A 14,829-nucleotide genomic window follows, 5' to 3' on the forward strand; every position below is an offset into this window, starting at 1 on the left:
ATCCGAATAACCTGAATTTCAGTGCATTTAACCTTTCCAATTAAAGCAGGATCGGCTTCAAATCGTAGGCAATCGTACTACGATTCTGAGCCGATTTAGCTTTTCCTCGAACTCGTATAGAAAGCATGACATCCATTGAAATTTAGATATTATCATTCAAAGGACTATTCAGATCCTTGGTCATAATAATTTACCTGTTTTAATGTTCGTATCAAATGATGTTGCAAATTATTCCACAATCGGATCGTAGTCAGGTCTAAGTATCACCATATAATAGGCTTTGTACTTTAGCTCTACCTGACATACACATTCAAAGCTGACCTAGTTAGACTGCTCACGACTTTATGGAATGGTTCTAAAGTGCCAAATTAGAGTCTGTGCCTGTACACAAGGTTTAAACAGTAAAGGACAAACATATAATTTACTTATTTTGTTTGCGTACTGGGTATTTAAAATGAGATAAGAAATATGCGGATGAATGAATCTATGCGATTCTGAATGAAATACACTGATTGATCTTATTCATATTTACTTCCATTGAAAAGCAGAGTGCCTGCTTCCGGAAAGAACCTTGATTCAAAAGAGAGCTCTGTATACATAAAATCAAAGGAAATGAGCTTTACAAATCATGTAATGCTCAAATACATAAACATATCAATAAAGACCCGCGGCATTTTGAAAATGGGTCGACATTCAAGGTCGCAAATTTGTGTGGAGGAATTAGCTGAAATTGTCGCACTATTAATATGGGGAAGGTTAATTATATGTTATCAGTTTCTTTAACTTTGAATTAGGAAGGCAACAATTTGCTTAATTTTCGTATAGTTATGTTTGTTGTCTTAAGAAAGTGAGGGGGTATACGCTCAATGAGAGTCCATGGCAGCCATCTTTATTTTTCATGAAGACAGCTTTGTGGCAATTCGATGTCCCTTCATCTTTCCGGCTTTCATTCTAAATGTTTTGATGTGAACAGGTGCCTGGTTATTATGCGGTCCATGACAAGTTCATCACAAGTTTCAAAACACCTAGAAATAGTAATCAGTGAACTTGAGTGGTCTACTACCCGAATCAACTTCCGACATTTAACCAAATCGCCGGATGATATTGTAATGAACAGGTTATTTGGTTCATTAGAATTGATCTTTCCTATTCTAGATCGGATGTTAGTTTTTTTTTAACAATAGGTAATAACCTGAATTGCTAGCTTCTAATGGTGTCGTGTAAACATCAAAAAGGAAATTAGGCTATGAAAATACTGTAGTAATTATGGTAGACTTGGACCCCCCCCCCCCTGCGGACCTCCCGCCCCCCCCCCCCCCCCCCCCCTCTCCGCCTCTCAGGAGAAGCTCAAAATACCACAATAGAGTAAGGGTTTAGTTTTTCAATTTCCAAGTTCGATGTTCGTCGTAATCTGCCTTAGTATATTTATATGTTTATTGTATATCTGTACATGTATGTATATGTATGGCTTTAATAAACAAAAGCTGAAACATCGTGGCATATTGGTGAAGGCTCTTGATTCTCATACGAAAGGTCCCGGGTTCGATGCCTGCTCAGTGCTTACATTCTGCGGCCAGGTGTTTTACCCCGCATTTGTCCCTCTCGACCCAGGTGTATGAAATTGGAGCCTGGTATTGCCGAGGAATAATATTTGCAGGACCCCATAAGAGCGTGTATTTATACTGATCTGGTTACCTTGGGTAATAAGACCAATTTATTATAATCGATTATTCATTACAACCTAACCTGTCTATAAAGGCCTCCCGAGAGAAACAGAAATATGGCCGCTGTAGGCAGGTGGCCTTATCACTACCAGACAGGTTCTGCAACACACATTTCCTCGATGAAGACGTTATATGTGACCACTATAGACAGGTTGCCCTTTTTGAGAGAGGTGACCGCTAAGGCCACTGGCGTACCTATGGGGGGGCAGGGGGGGCAGAGTGCCCCCCCTGACGGGCTCCAGGGGAAAAAAAGAAAAAGGGGAAAGAAAAGAAAAAAAGGAAAGGAAAGAAAAAGAAAAAAAGAAAAGGGAAGAAAAAAAGGAAAGAAAGAGAAAAAAGGAAAAAAGGAAAAGGAAAGAAAAAAGGAAGAAGAAGAGAAAAGGAAGAAAAGGGAAAAGAAAAGGAAAGGAAAAAAATGGGGAAATTAAAAAAAAAAGACCATGGCCGTACGCACCAGGGGGGGGGGGGGGGGCAGTTGACCCCAGATATTTTGAAAACGTACAGTTTTTTTCCTGAAAATGTAGTGTAGGCCTATACCGAATCCTTCAATTCTACTTTTGAAAATGCAAAAGTACCCTCATGACCAGTTCGGTCGCTCGAACTCCCTTCACTCCTTTTGCTTTTGAGATTCTTCGAAAACTTTTAACGCATCTTTCCCCTCCCCCACCAGAAAAATATTCCGCATACGGCCCTGAAAAATTTAGACAAATGAAAATAGGAAAATATAAGTGATATAACAAATTCGAAACTCTTCGCTGGCGCGAACTGCTTGCTAGCCTATTTTGTATTAAATGTTTTCACTTGCTCGTCCCCCTGAAAAAAGAAAAGGATTAGCATTGCCTAGAATACAATTGTGCCTGCCCCGACGGGCCCCTACCTGCAACCATGGCAACAATAACACACAGTGTATGTACCAAATGTTACTAAAAGAGAGTAATTCATTTTTCTCGCTCGCTACACTTGCTCGCGAATAAAATGAATAGATATTGCTTTGGAAACAATTGGAATGGAATTGGAATGGAATTGACACCGCTAACGTGCCCGCCCCAACCTGCAACAACCAGTTAATAATTATGTACCAAATGTTATTCAAAGAAGTTTTGGTGTGCTCGTGCTCGCCAAAACGGAATTAACATCACCTTAGACATGATTGTGTAAGCCCTGCCCTGCAACAAAAAAAATCTGAAATTTATGAACCAATTATCATTACAAAAATTTTGCTCGCTCGCTACGCTCGCTTGCCAAAACAGAAATAACACCGCTTTTAATAATCACGTCCGTGACATGGAACAATGAACCCAAGTTTATGTACCATATTTTCCCTATAAAAGAGAAGTGATTTTTTTGCTCGCTCGCTACGCTCGCTCGCCAAAATAGAAATAACACCGCTTTTAATAATCACGTCCCTGACATGGAACAATGATCCCAAGTTTATGTACCATATTTTCCCTATAAAAGAGAAGTGATTTTTTTGCTCGCTCGCTACGCTCGCTCGCCAAAATAGAAATAACACCGATTTTAATAATCACGTCCCTGACATGGAACAATGAACCCAAGTTTATGTACCATATTTTCCCTATAAAAGAGAAGTGATTTTTTTGCTCGCTCGCCAAAATAGAAATAACACCGATTTTAATAATCACGTCCCTGACATGGAACAATGAACCCAAGTTTATGTACCATAATTTCCCTACAAAAGAGAAGTGATTTTTTTGCTCGCTCGCTACGCTCGCTCGCCAAAATAGAAATAACACCGCTTTTAATAATCACGTCCCTGACATGGAACAATGAACCTACGTTTTATGTACCATATTTTCCCTATAAACGAGAAGTGATATTTTTCGCTCGCTCGCTACGCTCGCTAGCTCGTGGAATTATGTGCCCACCACTAACCTGCTACAATATCATTAAAAAGAGAAATGTAGGGGGTTGCCTGCCCGCCAAAATGGGATTGACATTGCCTTATACACGATTGTGCCCGCCCCCGACCTGCAACAATGAAACAAATTTTATATAGCAATTCATTGAGAGAAAGATGTATTTAGGCTCGCTAGCTAAAATGGGTATGAAATCACCCTAAACACAATATTGTTCCCGCAGCCTGCATGGGACAATTGAACCAAGTTTAAGTGGCAATTATTAAAAAAGGAGTGATTTTTTTCTTGCTCGCTACGCTCGTTTGCAAAAAAATGAAATTAACGTCGCTAACAAGTAAATGTTCCCACCCCAACTTGCAACAATACCAGTTTATATACCAAACGTTACTTAAAGATTTTTTTTTGCTCGCTCGCTCGCCAGAAGTGAAAATTAGCATCGCCTTTTTTGTTTGTTTCGGTCGCTTGCCCCCCCTGACGGAGTACCCCAGGTACGCCACTGGCTAAGGCCGATATTAATTGCAATCTAAACGAATTGTATCATTTTTTTTTTGTTCTTATCTTTTATACAGTTACGGTGATGTACGTGAATTGCCGGAGCGTGAAGTTGGCCACCAGTGTTCAGTCAGTCTTCACTATTGGCAAATTAGCAGCACTCTCTATAATCATCATCTCAGGCTTAGTCTTACTTGCGCAAGGTCAGTTATTTCAGTCAATTGTTTCAGTTTTTTCTGATGATATGCTTTCATGGTTGAACATTTATTTTGCGTATTTTGGCAAGTCGAATATGTCTTTTGGCAAATTCTGTAAAAGCACAGTAGCACTGTTGGACGAGTGTAAAATAATGTTCAATTTTCATGTAAAGGAAGTATTTATGATTGTTTTTGTCTGGCTATGCCATCCAAAAACAGTAAAGAAAAAAATCTCCAGAACAAATCGGAGGAAACAAAAAAAAGTACCGAATGACTTATTTTATCCCCAAATAAAAATAAAAAATAAAAAAAATTGGAGGTATTGATTGTCCTTTTAATTCACATTTGGCAATAAAATGCTTTCCGCATGCAATTTTGAACGAACGATGTGTGCATAATTCACCCACTTCCATTTTTACCTTAGCCCAAGCCTCCCCCCCCCCCCCCAAAAAAAAAAATCCCCTTATATAAGGAGAATCGAATCTGTCGTCGATGTTGTTGTCATGGAGAAATGTCGAGTACTTGTTCGAACTTTGTGAACGAAAGAGTGAATGATGGTGAAAATGATTAAATACCGAAATATGAGTGTTTGACAGTGGTGGGTGATTTTGTATAGATTGATTTGTAAATCATTATGTATTCATACGCGTTCATGTGAAACGAAACATCTTGAATGCTTTTCTAGATAAAGCGTTTCCAGTGTAAGAAAATCCTTATTACATCAACTTTTGTAATATATCATACATAGTCTCTGTTTTGATTCGAATTTAAAATTGGATGTGTCTTTAGAGCTTTGCGTTACAGCGCCACCTCGAGTCGGTAACTCTCCAACAACTTTTTTGGAGTCGATCTCCCATTGTTTGTTGGATTATTTTCAAATGCAGATGGCCAGTCAATATGATAGGCTCCTAGACTCCTACAGTCAGTGGCATAGCTACAGGAACACGGGCACACGCGCCACCCACCCCCCCCCCCCACCCCCCCACCCCTCCATTAAAGTGGTGAAAAGAAAAAAGGAAAACAAATTAAAGAGAGAATTGAAAACTGGAAAGGGAGAATTGGACAAGGGCAAGAAAATCAGACGTCTGGAACACCTCTCGCACCCCTCCCAAATCAGTTACCTTGTAACTCCGCATTTCTTTTTTTCGAGGAAGACCGGTGCTCCTCCCTTTTCCCCAATCGTTTCAACGCCCCTCAGTGGATGGACTAGGCTACGCCATTGTCTACAGTTTCATTTTTAGGGCATTCAAACTTGCACTTACGATAGTGTTAAGCTTTTTTAAAATCCAACTGCTGTTATTTTAATAAATGTCCTTAGCCCCAACAATGGACACTCGATTTTAATAACGAGATTGCCACCGTGGATTTCGGCGAATTGTTTAAAGCAAAGACTCCCTTTTTATGGAGACTGTGTTTAATCTTTGCCAAATCAAACAGTAAGGGCTGCATAAATTATATGACTGTTTAAACGGGTTGATAGGTGAACTGATTCCCACTGGACATCTTCAGATTTCTTGTAGTGAATCAGACGCAACCTTAAAGGTACTATGTCCCATTTGCAGGCCAAAAAAATGAAAAAGTTAAATTCCAACTGCATTTGAAAGATAATACTTATTTAGAACTTCCCTAAAAAAGGTGGGGCTTGAAAATGTCTTCAAGTGGGAAAATAATGACTATTAGTTGTCAAATCGACTTTAGGGCTATAGAGCCCAAAAGTAATAGTCTTGATTTTCAGACAATTGTACCGAATGGTCATACGTTTTATGCTGCGCAAAGATTCAATCAGTTTAATCTTGGCCATCACAAGAAGTGGGTTATTGATGTAGACAAATGCTCATGTACCCTTTACAACTCTTTTCATGTATGTTATTACCAAAGAAGAAAAAAAGCCAGTCAGTCACTCAATAGTGTCTGACAGTGAAGTCTAGCAAGTAAACGGGTTTCCTTGCATACTTTGAATATGAGGACACTGCTAACGTTTACATTTCACAGATAGGACATACATGACATATTCATAATTCCTGCGAAGTTCTACAGAATTTGAGGTTGGCTGCAAAAGGGACATAGTACCTTCAAGTTACAATATTTCCACAGGACTTGACCGACTACGGTACGGTTATATACGATAGAAGACCAACAAAAAAATCAAATAATGATGATTCAGCTAAACTAAAAGATAGATAATTATGGATTGAAGTATATGAAGAAGGAAAAATCACGAGTCATCTCAGTTGACAAAAAACAGTGAAAAATCAGTCATAAAGATCACGTCTTATCTCGACATGTACCATCTTTTTTATCATAGGGGTCAAAAGGTTGTTATGTGCAAAGATACCATGCTTTATATTGGACGTTAATTACGAAGACAGTTCAATGTCTATTTTATTCTACTCCACATTTTGCTATGCTTGGTATTAAATCAGTGCTAGAAACATCATTTCTAGTGACAGTATTATTTTGACAAGTGCAAAGAAGTAACTGAAGAATTTTAACTGTAAGACCGTACTCTTTCGTTAGTTAGCCAGTACACCAGCAGGTCGAGTCACGCCGTATTCGTTCTTCATCACCTTCATCGAAATCGATATTTGCGTTCTATGATCAAGACAATTCTTAAGAACCATTCTTGCAGTTTCTTGCATTGTCATAGCATTAGACATCGGTTAAAGCATCGTGTGATTCATAGGCTTTGTAGGTGAGTTGGAAGGAGTGGTGATGTGGCCTCTGGATGCCTTGGAAACATCCCGCTAACACACATCTTTGAGGAAATAAAAGAAAAGTAGGCGGTCGTGGGGGATATCTAACAATGGCGGCAAGTAATCAAGGAGACGAAGTATCATTGTCGAAGTCGATCGACGAGGTGGACATCAAGCCAACACGACAGCGAGTCAGCGCCATCAAAGACCTCTACGAACAAGCGGGCGATGTCGGTGACCAAGATGAAAATAACAGCGAGGGCGCTGTGAAGCTCAAACGTAGAATGAATCTGCTCGATGGCGTCGCCATCAACATCGGCATCATCATCGGATCGGGGATCTTCGTGTCTCCTAAGGGTGTCCTGGCCGGTGTCGGCAGTGTGGGCGCGACAATGGTGGTGTGGGCTGTTTGTGGGGTGTTCTCGATGGTCGGTGCTCTCTGCTATGCCGAGCTTGGCACTATGATCCCGGCCTCGGGCGGTGCCTATGCCTACATCCAACTCATCTACGGCGACTTCTTCGGTTTCATGCTCCTCTGGATCGCCGCTGTCATGGCGCAACCGGGATCGATGGCCGTCATCGTGCTGACGTTCGCAAACTACAGCCTGCAACCATTGTACCCCAATGTGGAATGCCCACCACCTAGGGCACCGATTGTTCTCATCGCCATAAGCTGTACCAGTAAGTACTGGTGTTACCATACCATTCCTTCCCAGTTACCTGTGAAATAGTCTTTCCAAATTACCCTTCTATCGGTCATATCCGTTGCACACAAGGCTGACGTATGCTGACGTACGGCTGCGTCAGCAACATGCGCGGTCTTCGACGAACTATGTGAGAGTGACGTAGTACTCTAAGGGAATGCAAAATGAAAATGACAAACATTGCTTTGAATTAAATTACTGGCGGATGGGCTCATAGCCTTCACAGTCGTAATTAGCGCATATAATGACGCACTCGAAATGACGCCTTGTGAGCAGCAGACATATCTGTTTCAAGAGTAATTTGAGAAGAGTAATTATTTACATTGGTCAAGTATCTGATATTCTCGGCTAAATGACGAGGAAAGGGGTGATTATCGCTTCATTTTGAACAATCACCAACACCAAGTAATTTGGTGTCAAGTAATCTTTATGGTAACCAAAGATAAACACTTAAAGATGGATACAAAGTAAAATAGATGTTATAATCATATCATGAATACTATTTTTTTTCTGTTAATGAAAAGGTCGACGCAACATTTGAAAATACATGACAACTTATAATCTTAAATCACGGCCTTGGTGAAAAGCAGCTTCTAGCTGAGGGCAGGTTTTACCCGATGAAATAAATGCAATACAATACAGTTAGCCTAAATACCTTTTTTTAAGAATATCACAGAAATTGCCGCAAATGAAGAGTAGATAATTGTATAATGGTTGTTTTTAATTACAAATTGGAAACTATTTGTAACAACATGAATATGGCAAATAAAATATTGTTATTTGATTGAAGAAGAAAAAAGACTAAAATACAAAGACATTTTTCCAACAAAGTAACAAACTCTGGTCATCAAGTGTTCCTACTTTCGTTCTGCAGTCGTGGTTGTACTAATCAATGCAATCAGTGTTCGGTGGTCTTGCTGGATTCAAGATGTGACAAGTGTCTGCAAGATCGGCGCTCTCATTATTATTATCATCTCTGGTATGGTAGAACTCGGACAAGGTACGTCTTACTACTTCTACTCTCACTTTTTGAAGAAAAAATAGGATAAGTATGTAGCGACCCATGTACGAAATTAAGTTACCTACTACATGTATCTATATATGTTGTAATCTTTGCGATGTGATTTTAGAGCTTACATATAGCGCCGTAAAAGCTAGAGGAGGTGGATGCCGGTGTCGCGGCGAGATGTGTCTTCGTGAAATCACGTCTATAGGACGCATCTCACCGCATTCTACTGGCGAGATGTATCTTCTAGATCGGCGAGATGATCATGAGTCTGCGATTGGCGAAAAGTGTCCACTGACCGAAATTCACACCGACACTATACAAGAAGCGATCACCATCACCATCATAATCATCAATATAAAGAGAACATCATATAAATTGTTCAACTGCACGAAATGGTTAGCTAACTTTGTAAAACGAAATCTATTATCAGTCCAACGGGCTATGAAAATGTTGACTAAGTTTCATGTGTTCGGGTTTTGAATTGTAATCCAATGCTTGTTAAACAATGTATGTTACTGACGTAGTACTACGTCATCGACTGACACGGTCATTACTTACTAACATATTCAAATGTTATGCATACTGTGTCAAGAAAAGTTGTTCTTGACAACCCGAAAATTATCCCTATGTTTGCCCGACATAGAAACAAGTAATGTTTGCAGACTGGATAACAGGTTAAAGGAAAACCTCGTCACTAGGTCCCTGGAAAAGAAACATCCATAAATTTGAAATGAGTAAACCGGTCTATGGACAGTTAGATGCATTGTGCTCTAAATTATGATTTAAGAGCTGGATTGGGTTTCGTAATTATTCTGTGATGAATCTCCTTAAAAAAAAGGAGAAAAGATACGTTTTAAAGTTTATGCATCGTGTGTACTACGCCTATTTGACGTTACACTGTATAGGACCCAATGAGACGTATTAAGTATTCTTTAGGAAAAAAACATTATGATACTTTCTTGTTTAATATGCTCTTCACAATATCAATATTTTCTCTTTTTATAATGTACTTAATTCGAATTAACTTAATTTTATTTCATGTATATCATCGATAACTGTAATTTATTGTTATAAAATCAATATAATAAAGCTATTGTCTTTGTGGTAAGAGTAGTTTTTGACGAAATGAACTTTTCAACAGCGTTTTGATGTGTGTGTGTTTACACAGATGGGAGAGAGGGAAAGAGAGAGAGAGAGAGAGAAATAAAATTAAGGAGCGAGAACTGATAAGTGTGTATCTTATCTTATGGTCTAATTTATTATTTTTTGCGTGAAATTTAGATTGTAATTGTCATGATTGAGGTGAAACATTTTTGCGTGGAACTGCTCCCCTAAATGTCCATTTCCCTCCGGATCAACTTTAGTTTTGAATCAATAGCGATGATCCAGCTGAATTATCTTTGTCATTATCACAATGATGGGTAATACTAATAGTCAATGGCGTAGCTAAATGGGCCACGTGACCCCCCCCCCCCCCCCCCCCCCCCCCCCCCCCCCCCCCCATCGAGTGGCAAAGAAAATGAAGAAATGAAAGGAAGAAGGGAAAGGTAACGTGCACAGGTGATAGTTAAGATCCCCTTCCCGCACTCTCCCCTAACTATCTATTTTCTTGTTCACTTACATATATATTTCATCTACATAATATTTTAGGTTCCCCCCTTGGCATCAATGCGCCCCCCCCCCCCATATATTCATATCCATATCCATATATTATTGTTATTGTTTGTATTGTTTATTGTTGTTCTGTCATTGTCATTGTTCTTCATTCTCATATTTCCATCGCCTGCAATCATTAGCAATGTAACTTTAATATTATTATGACACTTATCATTTTTCTACAGGAAATACTCAGAATTTCGAGAACTCATTCGAAGGAACAGATATGAGTGGATTGGGGGTCGCCCTCTACTCGGGTCTGTTCTCCTACGCAGGATGGTAAGACCAATCAATCTTCACCTTCTTTCCATTTGGAAATTTTGATTACTTAAAGAGAAGGTTGAGTTCTGGGGAGAGGTGAAAAATAATTTGTAAGCGTTTTCTGTTGTTATTATTGGAAGAACAGCAGAGAACAAAATGTTCCTTGAAAAGCATGGCTCTTCAAATGCCTTCATATTCTAAATATGACATGTAACAGCTTAAAAATGAGGACCACATTTATATGCCACTTGTTTGTGATTTTGTGCAGTCCCATATACATCTTTCTGTGTACAGTGCTTGTTACCTTTACCAAGACTGTGCCAAATTTCTTATCATTTTGACGATTCCAGAACCTTGCAGTACCCACCAATACTTACATGCTACATGATCAAATTTTCTGATCGATTACGCACCGTTTCTTTCACGATGCAATCGCATGACCAGAATGCAACTTTATCTTTAAAATAATGACATCTTCCTTCGAATGTCCTCGTTAGATGTTCTTTATAAATCAAAATATTAGAGACTCGCAAAGCCGTCTGTAATTTTGAGTTGCCGATTAAAAATGTTGAAACTCTTAGATGCTTGTAAACGATTTTAGTAGGGGTATGGGATGTTCATAATTCTAGAGTTCCTATCTCTATATTAGTTGTAGATAGATTTGGTTGCGAGGGAATGATTTGTTATAAATTCCAAGTCGCTCTAGTCATTTTCCCTAAGGGTTGGAATGGTTATTTATCATACTGTTATCGGTATCTAACTTTACAATTGCAACATAAAATTATGACAAGGTAAAGGAAGTTCTCTAACTTTTTAAAGATACTCGAACCATTCATGATGAATGAATTGGTTCCCATTCCCCTCTGGTGAACTATCCTGACCATTATTTATTTCATGATTGTTTTATGAGTGACACTCGTTATTGATTTATTGCTGTGATGATCTAGCTTTATTAATTCAGTATTTTCCTGATCACATTTACTTTGCCAAATAATTGATTTACTGTTATTTTCATGATTTCATCATAGGAAATGCCAATAATTTTTCTGAAATTTAATAGATACTTATGCAACTTTCATTTTTTATTATTTCATTGCATTTGCGGAATATTGGACATAAGAAATAAAAATGTCGACATTTACATTTTCAACATCGATATCTCCGCATCATTCTTTTTTCTAAAAATGAGAGAGATAAACAAAAATGTAAAAAAAACGGGTGCCTAAGTGAACAAAAAGCCGTAGTAATAATTACCAAAGCTATGTGGAAGCGCATAAGGATGGTATATCATAATGTGTTATGCGCTATACTAGAACAGACTGTTCTTATTTTTAGTATTATCAAATGTTATATTTGTATGCAGTTTTATATATTTGGAGGTATAGCAAACTTGTATGTCTCACTTTATTTACAGGTACTCTCTCAACATTGTAGTGGAGGAATTGAAAGACCCTTACAAGTAAGAAATCATCAAGTTTGAAGAAAAAATCAATTGTGTAGTCGGAAGATGACATGTTAAAATACATTGTTTGAAAGTTTGTACCTGCATGGTGCATGTTGAGAAAGGAGCGACATTTTCAGCGTGATTTATTTTATTCAAATGAATCGATGAATTTGCATTTTATTATTTATCATCTTTATTTACTGTATTTTTAATGTAATTTCTTCATGTAAAATCTTCTTCCGTAATTTATAAGAAGGAAAGTATGTTACTTTCTTCAATAGCTGGATTATAACAACAAAATGGCTTGACATTGGAAACATAATTTTATCGAATTTCTCATGTTTACACTTTTGGTGAACACAATATTCAATACAATCAGTCAAGGATTTCTGCCATTGTCTTATGCTGATTACAACTGTTAAATATAATGAACATGGAATGTAACTATATTTCAGTGGCGAATCCAGGATTTCCTGACCGGGTTGGGGGAGAATTGTTTGTTCAGTAAAGAAACAGAAAGTCGTTACACTCTAAACTTCACCATGCCCTACCCGAACCGCCGATGTACTCGTAATGATTTTATGATGATCCTAGCAATTACGACAAGCCCGCCTGATAAGGCTTGATTTGAGATATGAATTAAACGTTCATGTTATTTTTTTCATAGATCAAAGCTCAATGCGATAACAGCTTGCCAAGTTAATCCTTGATAAAAGGGAAGATATTGCTGATATTGAATTGATAATGCTTATTTCTGTTGTGTAAATTTGTTTTATATTATTTTATCTTTTTGTCACGCCAAACACAAATATTGCAATGTTATTATGCCTTTGTTCTATTATCGTGACTACGCACGTGAATTTGATCAAAGAATTTTTATATTGTTTTATGACAACATATCATACTCTCAAGTTCAATGTACCCAAGTCATTGTAAAGGCATAAGTATCCGATAAATATATCAGCATCCGTGCGCGTGCTACCCAGCTCTTATTTGTTTTGTCTGAAGTAAATCCATATTTACCCATCTTAATTCAGTTAATATGTGAAGTATTAGAAGCACGCATTTTGGAATATATAAATATCATAGATTGTGTCCATAGTCTTCTTTTTTGTACATTTGTTTCAATGCCATGGCGGGTGTACTTCTAACATAATGTTATCGGTAGAAAAGTAAACTTTGGACAAATCTGTACCCAAAGTACCTTGGACTTCATAGCACTCAAAGAAATCTCAGTGTATAGTGCCAGCTCAAATTTTCCTCTTCCCTAGACTATAGTTCACTGTCTTTGCCGAATAGAAGCAGTGGAACCGATTCCCCCTTTAAATTAATCGTTAAAGAAGGGCTGCGGTTCTCTACATGAAATGACACCTGAGGTCAAATATGATTTTAAAAAGATGGAGTCAGCTGTGGCATTTCTAATTATAAGGAGAAAAATGGAAGGGCGTTTTTTCTAATTGATAATACGGAGAGTGTTCCTCCCCCTCTCAATTTTTCCATCCAACCACGAAGTGCAAAACTTCCTCCATAACTTGCCCCTGGACCAATGCCAGAATTATGTACGATTGGCTTCATAAAAAAGAAGACATCAATTTATCCTACCATTACTCTCCGGAAGAAACATGTATTGAATTATTTATACGAGTTGGTCACCTTCAAATATTGTTATTCTTTCTTTCTTAACCTTTAACAGAAACCTTCCTCGTGCAATCGTCATCACCATCGTCACTGTGACGATAGTCTATATCCTTACAAACATAGCCTACTTTGCAGCTCTTTCACCGGAGGAACTCCTGGCTTCAAACGCTGTGGCAGTGGTTAGTATTGATAATTTAATTTCCAAAAGCAGAACCAACAACCAAAAAGAGATATTATGTGATTTTTTAAGTTTATGCAAACGATAATAAAGACAATGGAAACATATTTATCGGCAAATCGATCTCGGTCAAGAGTTTTTGGCGTCATTCTCTCACTACATATCAGAATTTTTTTTTTTTTTTTTTTTTTTTTGGGGGGGGGCAAATACAGTTCTTATTTTTCCCAAAAAACAGATTTCCCGTAATGATTTTGAAAATCATAAATGGGTTTTATGTTGTTTATACTTAATTATGAATCCGTGTATCCTGCGAATAATAGCAAACATGCGTTTAGTTGATGTTGCTCTATGATTATTACAAAGGCAAATTACTTTTCCTTCATTAACCCGAGCGTTCCATTTCTTGGGGGCCATACGTTGACATATATATGGGAGCATAAATATAAATGTCCATTATTTATTTTCTTTCTACTCTACTGAATTTTCTCACATTCTATTTCCTATACAGACATACGGAGCTAAAGTATTGGGAAAGTTTGCCTGGATCATGCCTGTAGCTGTGGCTCTCTCCACCTTTGGATCAGCCAATGGAAACATGCTCACTTGCTCACGGTAAAGCACGAGTAATTTGTTTTTCAAAAACAAACCTGCAAACGGGAATAATAGTCAGGAATGAGGATGACACTAGCAGCTTAGTACTTCAAACTTTGATGATGATAATAATAATGATGACGATCTTACTACTACTAATAATAATGATAATAATAATAATAATAATAATACTGATAATAATAAAAAAAAATAATGATAATACTATTAATGAACATGATAATAATAGTACTAATGATAATAATGATAATAATGATGATAATAATGATAATATTAACAATGATGATAATGATGTTACTGATGATGATGATGCTGATAATGATAATTAATGAAAAAAACATTAATAA

At 37.7% G+C, this 14,829-nt stretch overlaps 2 protein-coding genes across 2 annotated transcripts in view; both read left to right on the top strand.

Moving 5' to 3' along the window:
* Positions 1 to 14,829, top strand: part of LOC580370 (Y+L amino acid transporter 2) — a 41,807-nt gene that overhangs the window by 19,912 nt on the left and 7,066 nt on the right. Inside the window, exons 2-6 of the mRNA XM_030985770.1 lie at positions 4,171 to 4,296; positions 10,538 to 10,631; positions 12,028 to 12,072; positions 13,751 to 13,874; positions 14,382 to 14,485. Of these exons, the coding sequence (XP_030841630.1) occupies positions 4,171 to 4,296; positions 10,538 to 10,631; positions 12,028 to 12,072; positions 13,751 to 13,874; positions 14,382 to 14,485 (493 nt within the window). The remainder of the gene's footprint in view (positions 1 to 4,170; positions 4,297 to 10,537; positions 10,632 to 12,027; positions 12,073 to 13,750; positions 13,875 to 14,381; positions 14,486 to 14,829) is intronic.
* On the top strand, positions 6,288 to 10,162 carry LOC115924076 (putative L-type amino acid transporter 1-like protein MLAS). The gene is made up of 2 exons (XM_030985771.1): positions 6,288 to 7,664; positions 8,562 to 10,162. The coding sequence occupies exons 1-2, from the start codon at positions 7,094 to 7,096 to the stop codon at positions 8,729 to 8,731; spliced, it is 741 nt and encodes a 246-aa protein (XP_030841631.1). The 5' UTR covers positions 6,288 to 7,093; the 3' UTR covers positions 8,732 to 10,162.

The sequence above is a fragment of the Strongylocentrotus purpuratus genome, unplaced genomic scaffold (assembly GCF_000002235.5).
Source record: "Strongylocentrotus purpuratus isolate Spur 01 unplaced genomic scaffold, Spur_5.0 spur5_scaffold_15, whole genome shotgun sequence".
Taxonomy (NCBI): Eukaryota; Metazoa; Echinodermata; class Echinoidea; order Camarodonta; family Strongylocentrotidae; genus Strongylocentrotus; species Strongylocentrotus purpuratus.